The sequence below is a fragment of the Musa acuminata genome, chromosome BXJ1-9 (assembly GCF_036884655.1).
Source record: "Musa acuminata AAA Group cultivar baxijiao chromosome BXJ1-9, Cavendish_Baxijiao_AAA, whole genome shotgun sequence".
NCBI lineage: Eukaryota > Viridiplantae > Streptophyta > Magnoliopsida > Zingiberales > Musaceae > Musa > Musa acuminata.
In genome coordinates, this window is record NC_088335.1 from 43,565,957 (window position 1) to 43,576,425 (window position 10,469).

The window sequence follows — 10,469 nt, forward strand, 5'->3', positions numbered from 1 at the left end:
TACATATATATACATATATATACATATATATACATATATATACATATATATACATATATATATATATATATATATATATATATATATATATATATATATATATATACATATCCATTCAAAAAAGCTCTGGCCAACCAATTCTAGCAGTAATTAGTTATCTAAAGTACTCGTTAATATTCTTAGTATCATAATGAACACATAAAGGGTATTAAAACTAATCTATGTGTAACCATCAGTCGAGATGCAAGTATATGCAAGTTTTTGAATTCTGTAAGGGTAAATTTCTTTACCAAAAATTCAGAGATACAAATATGAAAACAGTCAAGAAGGGAAATATTCTTTTAATTGTCTTTATTATTTTGAGAATTTTGATCATGTTCTGTGAGTTGTAGCATAACTTTGTTATCAATGGAAATCAATGCATTATTAGTTTGATTATGATGATTTAGGGCAGCAATGCATGTTTTAGTTGTCCTCTGACTATGAACCGCGATGCATAAGAAACACTCATAAGAAACACTCGAACCTTGCAGTATTCCACAGAACCACATTTTGGGAAGGCACAAAAGAGGCCAGTCTCAGAATCATAACACAGATCATGTTCATGAATTCACCATTACCTGGCAGTGCCTACTGTGGACAAGCAACAGTTGAGAACCAACCAATATAGGTGGGATAGCAGCAGTAGCAGTAGCAGTAGCAGCAGCCAAAATCTATAAAGCAGCAGTAAATTCAATTGTTAGAAGAAACTTAATCTCCTGACAGAATCCTAAGTAGGAATAGAAACTCCAAGCAATCGATCCAAGTCAATGTACCAGCCATCTGACTTCTCAGCATCAATGGATCTGACGGGGATCGAAAAGAGTGTCCCTGTTTTGCAGCTGAACCCCCTGGGGATGGTTGTCATCTCTATGCATGGTAAATGGAAGCAGTTGAGCTTGCTGAGCCAGAGACTGTCCGGGAAAAAATTGACCTGAGGAGTTCAATGTAGGCATCATGGGCTCCGCTGTGCTGTGGTGGTTAGTGTCAAGAAACTCGACGATGGACGATGGTTGTCCAGGGTCAGGAGAACCCCATGCGTTGGTTGACAGAAGAGAGAGAGCACGCCGAAGATCTGGTGCTCCGTCGAAGTTCGAAGCTCCGGCAGATGCCTCTGAACCTGGAAAAGAGAACATACATATGTTACCAAAACTATTGATAACATAAAGGATGGCTGCATTCTCAATGGTGTTCGTTATTTTGTAGAGAGATGATTTTTGTTGTTGTTCAGTAACTGCAGCCAGAAGCATGAGTTTTCCATCTGTGATTGGCCAATGAAAATAGGTAGCAGCTGCCTGAAGGAAGATCACGATGACAGCTAAACATGTGCCAGATATAGAACCAGTATTATCTGGACCATCTAAATGTAATGTTTTTTAGGCTTGAAATTACATGGATTACCAGAAACTTCAAGACATTCCTTGATACGTAATTTCTAATAAATCGTGGTCCTGTTACCATTATATCGAGAACTTTGACGCTCGTGTAAACCATAAAATCTAGAATAACATTACGCATACTTCATGTCAACTTTAATGAACCATGAAACAGTCATCTGACAGGCTTAGCACATAGCAAACAGATATGCAAATGAAACTAGATGGAGCAGGTTTGTCCCCATGTACATGTTTTAAAGGTTCCTGCACTTGATTCATTCTGGACACCACGACTACACCCATTCCATGGGTCATGAAATCTCATAGAACAATGCTCAAGTCTTCAAGAAAAGATGATCAATAACTTACTGAGAAAAAGCTAGCGAAATTATCCTACTCTATTTATAAGATAGTTGTGATTCAAGTGTATCGTCTTATCCTAGTGAATTTAAGAAAGAAAAAAATTGTGATTCTTTTTTGATGGAGTGATCCTCAAATAGATGCAGCCAAAATAATCAAATAGCAGAGGTAATACTGTTTCCATGATATAGACACCGGATGCTCGTCGCCTAGCAATTCCAAGGTGATGCCAAGGACAATGACAGGCTTGTTAGGGTCTTCGTTGTTGATTTATAAACAGACATGACTACTAGAATAACTACATACTTTTAAACTTAGTTAGGTAACATCTCCCACTATGACATGAATTTGCGATGCTTGAAAAATTATCTATCCAACAAACATTCAATTAAAAGGAACATTAATAAGAAAAGAGAGCAATTAAAATGCACCATATTCTGTTTATTTTAAAAGGGAAAAGACTTGATCTCCTAACAAAATGGTCAGTTTATGAAAACTAGCTGACCTCATGCAGAACAAGTCACCACAGACAATCAAATTGATATGACCAAATCAAGACAGAAAAAAACCAACAAATCATGGTGATATATTTCTGAAGATCCTACTAAATCAAAACATATCCAAAGCTGAAAAATCTTAAAAGTGTCACAAGAGGTATACTATTTCATGTCAACTTGGTTTTTGAAGAAGTTAGAGGCAGAAGGGTTACACAGTATACAGTGTATCATGCATCACATTGCTGCAAAGTCTTACCCAGACACTATTAAGATGTCTAGATTTTTCAAAAAAGAAAAACTCAAGAACAAAGACACATGTAATGTTTCTTCTGCATTTATGTATTTTCATCTATCCATAAGTTTGGCAATAGTGAAAATGGAAACAAGTATTGAACAGCCACATTTGGGAGATATGGATTTCAATTTTGAGAAGAACAATTCAAAACATAGAGAACCATCCATATACCACTGGGCAAAAGCAACAAATAAATGGAGCTCTCGAACTAATAGCTTGCATGAATACATCACTTACCTTGATTGAGTACTTCGGCAGCAGTGCCTTTGAGTGGTAAGAGCTTGTCCACATCATGATAAAGTGTGAAAAATCCATTTGATAGCTGGGTGTTTGGCAAAGGCAACTGCTCATCAATGCCGAGTTCTTTTGTTGATTTCACCCATGGGCCTCTCATTTGTGTTTGCTTGTCATTTTGTGAGCCTTCAATTGTGGTGCTTGCCATGGATCTCATGTGACCAAACAGAGTTTTATTCCATAGCAAGTTCATATGATGTCTATCATCTGCAAAAGGCCGGTTAACTTTCAGCAGTGAGAAATGCAATATTATAAAAAAAAAATCATGTCATAAAATTATCAAGTATCTCATTACAACATCAACAAAGCAGCAAGTCTTAACAAGTATCTCATTGTTCTTTGGATATAGTATACGAAAAATTAACAACAGCAGAATGAAGTTTAAGCAAGATAAGTATTGCTAGAGTATAGTTCTTTGGATATGGTATCTCATTTATCATAGCTAGAAGTGAACCATAAAATGAAAAGATTGAACAATCTGTGTAAAAATATAAGTATTGCTTTTAGGCTTTTAGTCACCTGAGGTAAAGTGGCACAGTGGAAATCTGCATAGTCATATTCTTAGGGCACCTTTTGATTGCAACTTATGCTTCCATTTTGATCACTTTCATAATTAAGTTTTCTTAATCTTTTAAAAGGGCTAAGGACGAGGATGTACAACCGAGTGCTGTCAACAGTCATATAAACACTACAAGATCAACTCAGAAAAGGAAAAGGCGAAGGACAAGATTGTGTTTCAAATATATGTTTTCCGGTTATAGTGGACCATCACCATTTCAGGAGCAGCAAAGAGGAACATTAAGGATAGTTTTGTAAGCCACTGCTACAAAAAAAAAAAAAAAAAGCAGCAATGCAACATCAAGATTGTCTTGCAAGGTTAACTTGCTAAGGGAGACACATGAAGTAGCAGGGATATCATAATCAATCTCATAAAAGCATATGTAGTGCTCCATTTAGGTTATAGCAGTGGAGTTTACTCAGGATGATAAAGATAGGTAACAGGTACATTACGATCCCATTTTATGTGAGAAAACAATGTCTGTAAACAGCATAGCCCGAACTGCGCTTCTTCACTTATTCCATATGGATAACAAAAGATCAAAAGCAAAAAAAAGTGAAGTTAGAATTCATTTATACCATAAAATGAAGATGAAAAATCTGTTGAATTGAATGTGATTAAGTTAGGCCGTGGCTTGCGACGTCGTGCATTATGATCAGACAAACGTCTACGGCAGCTTCGCTTTTTCTGATCAAACTCGGACAACTCATGGAACCTTAAACATGAACAAACCAGACCATGCAAGATAAGGGATGACTGCAGCATAATGATTGGTTAAATATTCAACAATTCAGATGTAAGTAATATTAGCAAGGATGACACGTATAGAAATAACTCTATTTCTTGGAAAAGCATAATAAATTGTTTACTCCCAAGTAACCTGCTACATTGCTGGCAAAACCTGCGCTCCTGGCCGGCGACGATAACCTTGGGGCATTTGGAATGGGTTACACAGACCCTGTGTTTCCGGTGATAGTCCTTGGCTTCACTGAGATCAACATTACAACCTTCAACTTGGCAGAAGGTACTCTGTGCACTCTGATGAGTCACTCTCGACTTCTTAGCCAGAGCAGTCGCCGCCGATGCAGAATCCAACGACGAAAAAGGATTCTTCGCATTACTCTCAGCTGAAACATCCTCAAAGTAGGTCCTCTTCCCAAGCTTTAGCCCTATCTGCGATTCCTCCAATCCAGCGGCCAGCACCGCAACTGGGGGACAATCAGACTCCTGTAAAAATCTGTTCTTGTCATGATTCCTTGGATTCGCGACAAACTCCGGTTCCTTTCCCGCTTTGGATGAGGAATCAAAGGAAGCAGAGATGGTGCTCTTGGATGAGGAACCATTCCCCAGTTCTGAGCCAGAGGAAACGCCGCCGCCGCCGCCGCCGGCGGACAGCTTGCAGTTCCCTCCAAATGGCGCGTGGTTGTCCCAATCCCACAGCAAGGAAGCGTTCGCGTTCCAGTCCATCATCAAAGATCGCATGCGCTTTTGACCAACGGAGATCAAAAAATCAAGTGGTAAAAATCAGATTTTTCATGCACTGATACCCAAAAAAAAAAAAAAAATCAGATTTTCATGTACTATCATCACCCAAAAGTAATCAAGAACCAAGAGATTTCATGTACCGCCCTCCCCACAGGAAACCAAGAATCAAGATTTCGTGTACTATTCCCCAGTAGGGCTATCGAGCATCAAGATCTCACGGACCTAAAGCGGGTGCGATAGAAACCAAGAGATGATAACCTACAAGAAGGAAAGGTAGTCAGTCAGGATACCTGTATTATTGATGCCAATCAGAGCCAAACTCCCAGGTCAAAAGGCCAAGGGGAGGGCTTGGGGGGACTTCAATCCATGGTGGGGGAGTAAACTATTGCAGCAGGGACAGTGGCAGGCTCAAGCACATCCCACCTCCATCCCTCTCAACACCCACACCTCCTCCTACTCATCCAACCCATGGTCACAGCAGGAGCCAGCCATGAAGCAAGTGGGATGTTGCTATCCATTCAATGACAAGTGAGCCATTGCTATCTCTATTGATTGCCCCTCGCTTTATATGTCCCTGTTACCTCTGCACTGTAACACTGTGCAACAGTAATCACCAACATTTGTCACCCTTCATGTCTCATCCTTACATGAACAATTTTCACTGCTTTTACTACACTGTGTTGATCTGTAGACAGGTCAGGAAACAGTGTGAAGGTGACTGGGTAGAGAGAGTTGGAGGTGGCATTGGTTTGCTGAATCTAATCAAAGCATAGTACATGGTTAAAAATGTGTCTCTCCCCCCCCCTCCTGGGTGTAGCAGCCAAACCACATGCATTCCTGACACAGACAGTGGCAAAGCTTCATGAAGTGACTGCTCTGTTGCATCCATCTCAGGGCACTTGTCCAGAAAAACCAAGCCAAAGTTTTTGGAATTCTCACCTTTCACTCTCTAGGATTGCCTTTTGCTAAGGCATACCATATCAACAATATTTTGAGCTCAATACAATGTTGATATGACATGATTACCTATATCTACAAGCATGTGCTGAGTCATGAGCATCATGATTACCTATATATGGATAAAGAATTGGTTCAAAAGAAAAATTACAATTTCTAAGTATGAACTATCTTGAAAACATGGGAGTCTTTTTTGGCCAACTGTGTTATATTTTAACCAAGTTTCTGATTTTTAATGTATATTTATATATGTAAATATACTTAGTTTTTAAGCCTGACCCTCTTAATGAACCACCTGAGAAAGTACAAGCAGCCCCCAACCCCTGTATTCAACCCAAGTAAACAATAATTCTATAAGCACAAAAAACATAACAAAATACTAGCAAAGATAAAGTGACTGGAATGGAGATGAATGACAATGATACTCATGTGATGTTGGTCCCAGTGTTTTGGACTTCAGGGTTGAAAAGAAATATTAACCATCATGAATGCATGATGAGAAAATAATTTTGATCCATTCAAACACATAAGAGAAACAAGAGAACCAGAAAATTTGTGTAAAATATTTACAACAGCCATCTTCAGTTGGATTTGACTCAATATAAGTAACAATATTAAGTTGCTGGCACTGACTTGAAATCCCAAAATGGCCTTTTCAATTAGTACTTGGTGAAGAACTGAACTGGGTAGTATCTTGGAGCTTCATGACTTTACTTTTTCCCTCAGAAAGGGAGGTACAAAAGATGAGTGAGAAAAAAAATCTAATACTGAACTCACAGTTCAAGAGGGAAGAATCATTTTGGCAATAGAGATAGAGTCATGATATTGTTGATGATGATGATGATGAACAACAACAACACAGACTAGAACAGCCACTGAAGCAAAGGAAGCTTTTGAGCAAGAGCCCCCTGGAATTCTGGTGCTTTTCCTCAGCAAACTTTGTGGGAAAGTGAATCCTTTTGTTGCACCTTTTAACCTTTTTGTTTGCCTCTCATTAAGTTCCTCCTCGAAGGTCACCTGCCCCACCCTAATGCAGCTGAACCATGCATGGCTTGAAATGACCTGCAGTTGTATATTGCCACTACAATGATCATACTCAATCATGGAGGAAATGCAGCCAAAATTAGTGAGACAGTAATGATTGCTACCCATTATTTATTGTAGGAGCCAAAATATACAGCTTGTTGTAAACAGTCTGCTATGATGGCAAATGTTCATCATATCTGTTTTTTTTGTATGCAAACCAGTAGCTGAACTGACCTTTTTTTTTTCCTTCAAAAAAATAAATGATAAAGATGAAATTTAATCTCAGAATCATACTACTGTTAATAATGGTAAAAAAATTTTTACCAATCAAAATAATTGATGTCTTCAAAAATTATCAAATGAGGTTTTAAACCATAATCTCTAATAAGTAGATTTAGTACATCATGATGATGAGACTAATATGTTAGGTGTAATCAAAGTCATAATGTTAGTCTTTTCATTAACCATTTATATTGGTGTCTATCACTGCAAAAGATTAAAAAGGAATTGTTATTAGGTGTAAGTGGTCCTGAGCTAAATTGGTACAAGGACCATTCTGCATTAAACTTACAGATTAAAAGCAAAATGAAAAGTAGCATCCAGGTAAGGAGCTACACAATTCTTGTTTGAGGTGAAGGTAGGAAACATCTCTGTGGCAGTAGAAATGCCACTATCTCAATGTCCAAAAACAATAAAAGCCACTCTGTCCTTTGGTGTCAATTGCAGATTTTTAGGCGCCCAGCTTCTTCCTTTTCTCTTGTTCAGTCAGTCTCTCAGTTCAATTATTTTGGCAGGATCCTGCAAGTAGATTAGATGCAGAAGAAAAGGACCTGCTCTTTGGTAAAGATCACTGTTTAACTGGACTAGGTCGTCCCTGAAACTTATGTTTGCCTCTCACAGATCTAAAATGTGGAACTCATGTGAATTCCACCAAAATCAAGTCTAAAAGAGATAGCATCATCCCAGAAAAGGTTCTTAATTGCAAAGCAGATGCCGTAAGAAGAGTGAAGGTTCATATTCGATACCTTCACCCTGGAGATAGAAGCTTATTATCAAAGTAGATGTTTTAGGGAGGAACAATGGTTTGGCTAAAGATAATGTTAGCTCAAAATGATCTCAGTTGCAGCTTGATGTGGATTTTTAGGTTCATTTCTTTTCTTTCTACAAACTATTGGATTCAGCTCTGTACTGAATGAAAGGGAACATTTCTTATCTGTGCATAGCAGTAACCTGATTTGTCATTTCCAAGCTGCACATTTCATAACAATGTGACAAGCCTAAATGGACTTTCTTGCTTACAGGATCTTCTGTCAACTTGAAAATGAGAGAGAGAGAGAGAGAGAGAGAGAGAGAGAGAGATGTGCAGCATGTGTGACTCTTAACATCAAAATCACAGGCAGTGGTTTTAAGAAGGAAAGACTATGGGCATAGTTCTGAGTTCCCACAGATCTGGCCTCAACTTCAGCAGTTGTGGTGTTCCTCAGCAGTGGGAGGAGATCCATCTTGAATTTGACAGCAGCAGAAGCATGAAAACTGTGATTTAATGTTGAGGAGACTTGTCTGCATCTTCTGACCACCCATTCCTTTTAGGCAATGCATCATGCATGGATCCAAATCAAAGGAAAACTGTTGAAAGGGAGGCTTCATTTTTGAGATCCAATTGCCACAGTATCATTTCCTCTTGTGCAATCACCATTCATCAAGGGAGATCAGAAAAAAAAAAAAAAAAAAAAAAAAAAATATATATATATATATATATATATATATATATATATATATATGTATAACTACATACAGATCAAACTGTTTACTCCAACAAAACCCATGCTGCATCTCTAAGTAATATTCTATTTAGTGAATTGACAACCTCAGTACTAAAAGTTGGAAGTTGATCCATTTTCCCAAGAATTCAGAAAATAGAAAACGAAAAAGGCATAGAATTTGCCTTGCCAATTCATTTGCTCTGGTTTTGCAATCAGAGGAACAATTATATTTCTGGAAAATACAGAGTAAGACTGATTATACGAGAGCCGACCTAACATTTGGGTCCGGTGAGAGGGCTCGAGTAGGAAAGGGCTACCCGTAGACGGAGTCAGAGGACTCGTCACGACGTGGAGCCACCACTGGGCTACGCCTCAGATGCACTATGCTAGGATCTGATCTAGGTTATGTTAGGATTTGACGAGGACGTCAAACCTTTGAGCAGGGGTGATTGTAACACCCCTGATTAGTCCCACGTCGAAAGTGGACAAGATTAAGATTGACTTATAAGGGTCTGATGAGTATACTACTATCAACTTCAGCTTAAGTATTTTGGTCAGTGATTTAGACCAAATAAAGTTGGTAGGCTAGTTAGCCCATGAGTTGTAACATATTAACATTTTAATAAATACAGGCACCACTCTCATATTAAAGGGGACAGGGGACAGGGGACAGGGGACAGCAGCAGCCATTCCTTCCTTCAGAAATCAATGACGAAACAAGAAAGAAATGTATGGCTCAGTTCAAGACATGGATGCCTTCAGCTGCATCTTTAGGTGTCAAGACCATGTTGCTTTTGCCTCTGAAAATAATCAAGCTGGATTCAGAAGTTTAACCATGAGTGTATATATAAATCTGATTCTTTGAACACACCTGGGTGCTTTCTGCTAGATTATTTTGTGCATGAAACACATGAGTGTGAAGTGGAAATCATTAATAGAAGCAACTCTCAAGATGAGATCCTTTGACAATTAATTGCCTTAAAAGAGGCCAATTCTGTTGCTTCCAGTGGCCATCCTTTCCTTTTGTGCCTCATGATTTGGTGCAACATGGTGCCATTCAAAAGCTGACTGAAATGACAAAAATTGACCTCTTTCTAGCATCATCTAACAAGCCTAACGAAATAATGTCATAAGCTGTGAGTTACATTTGGGGTTGAGCAGCATTTTACTATCCTTTGATGGAATAAAGCGGTAGTTAACATAATTGAGTAACAATAATAAACCAAATCCTATAGAGATGATTTCTGGCTCCCGATATTAATATGGTCAAACCCCCTCATGATATAACTCCAACACTAATATAGTCCAATTACATAAAGAGATAGCTCCCAACATTAACATAGTTAAACCCTTTGAAGAGGAGTTTACTAACACCAACATAGTCAAATTGCCTAAGAGGTGAATACCAAACAATGTTGAAACCATTCAAAAAGATAGCTCTCAACACCAAAATGGCCAAACCACTTGAAGAGATAATTTTTAACAATGATGCAGCTAAGTCCAACCATGAATCGTCCCTGATCGAATTTGTTAAAATTGTAGAGATAAATCCTTCTACTCGACCATAAGACGTCTCATGAAGACAATACAATCAAATCTGACTAAGAAGCATCATGCAATAATGCAACTAAATTTAGTCTAAAAATATTCATCGATGACAGAGGATCACTATCGTCGCGATCAAAATGGCCTAAATCGCTCCTTCGATGATAGTGCAGTCAAATCGATCCAATGGATCACTTCAACAATAACATGACTGAAATAACCCAAAGTACTCCCTTCAATGATATCATGCTTGAAAATAGCTCAAAATACTCC

The 10,469-nt window shown here is 38.3% G+C and overlaps 1 protein-coding gene across 3 annotated transcripts; it reads right to left on the reverse strand.

Annotated features, from left to right (window-relative positions):
• Positions 1–510: 510 nt before the first annotated feature.
• Positions 511–5,576, reverse strand: LOC135584909 (squamosa promoter-binding-like protein 12). Of its 3 annotated transcripts, none has more exons than XM_065083856.1 (6): positions 5,196–5,576; positions 4,301–4,905; positions 3,999–4,135; positions 2,805–3,068; positions 816–1,159; positions 511–713 (listed from the first exon to the last, which is right to left on the reverse strand). In XM_065083856.1, the coding sequence occupies exons 2-5, from the start codon at positions 4,900–4,902 to the stop codon at positions 837–839; spliced, it is 1,326 nt and encodes a 441-aa protein (XP_064939928.1). In that variant the 5' UTR covers positions 4,903–4,905; positions 5,196–5,576; the 3' UTR covers positions 511–713; positions 816–836. The 3 variants fall into 3 exon arrangements, with proteins under 3 accessions (XP_064939928.1, XP_064939926.1, XP_064939927.1); XM_065083854.1 differs by lacking the exon at positions 5,196–5,576 and adding an exon at positions 5,046–5,189; XM_065083855.1 differs by lacking the exon at positions 5,196–5,576 and adding an exon at positions 5,011–5,182.
• Between the last annotated feature and the right edge of the window lie 4,893 nt (positions 5,577–10,469).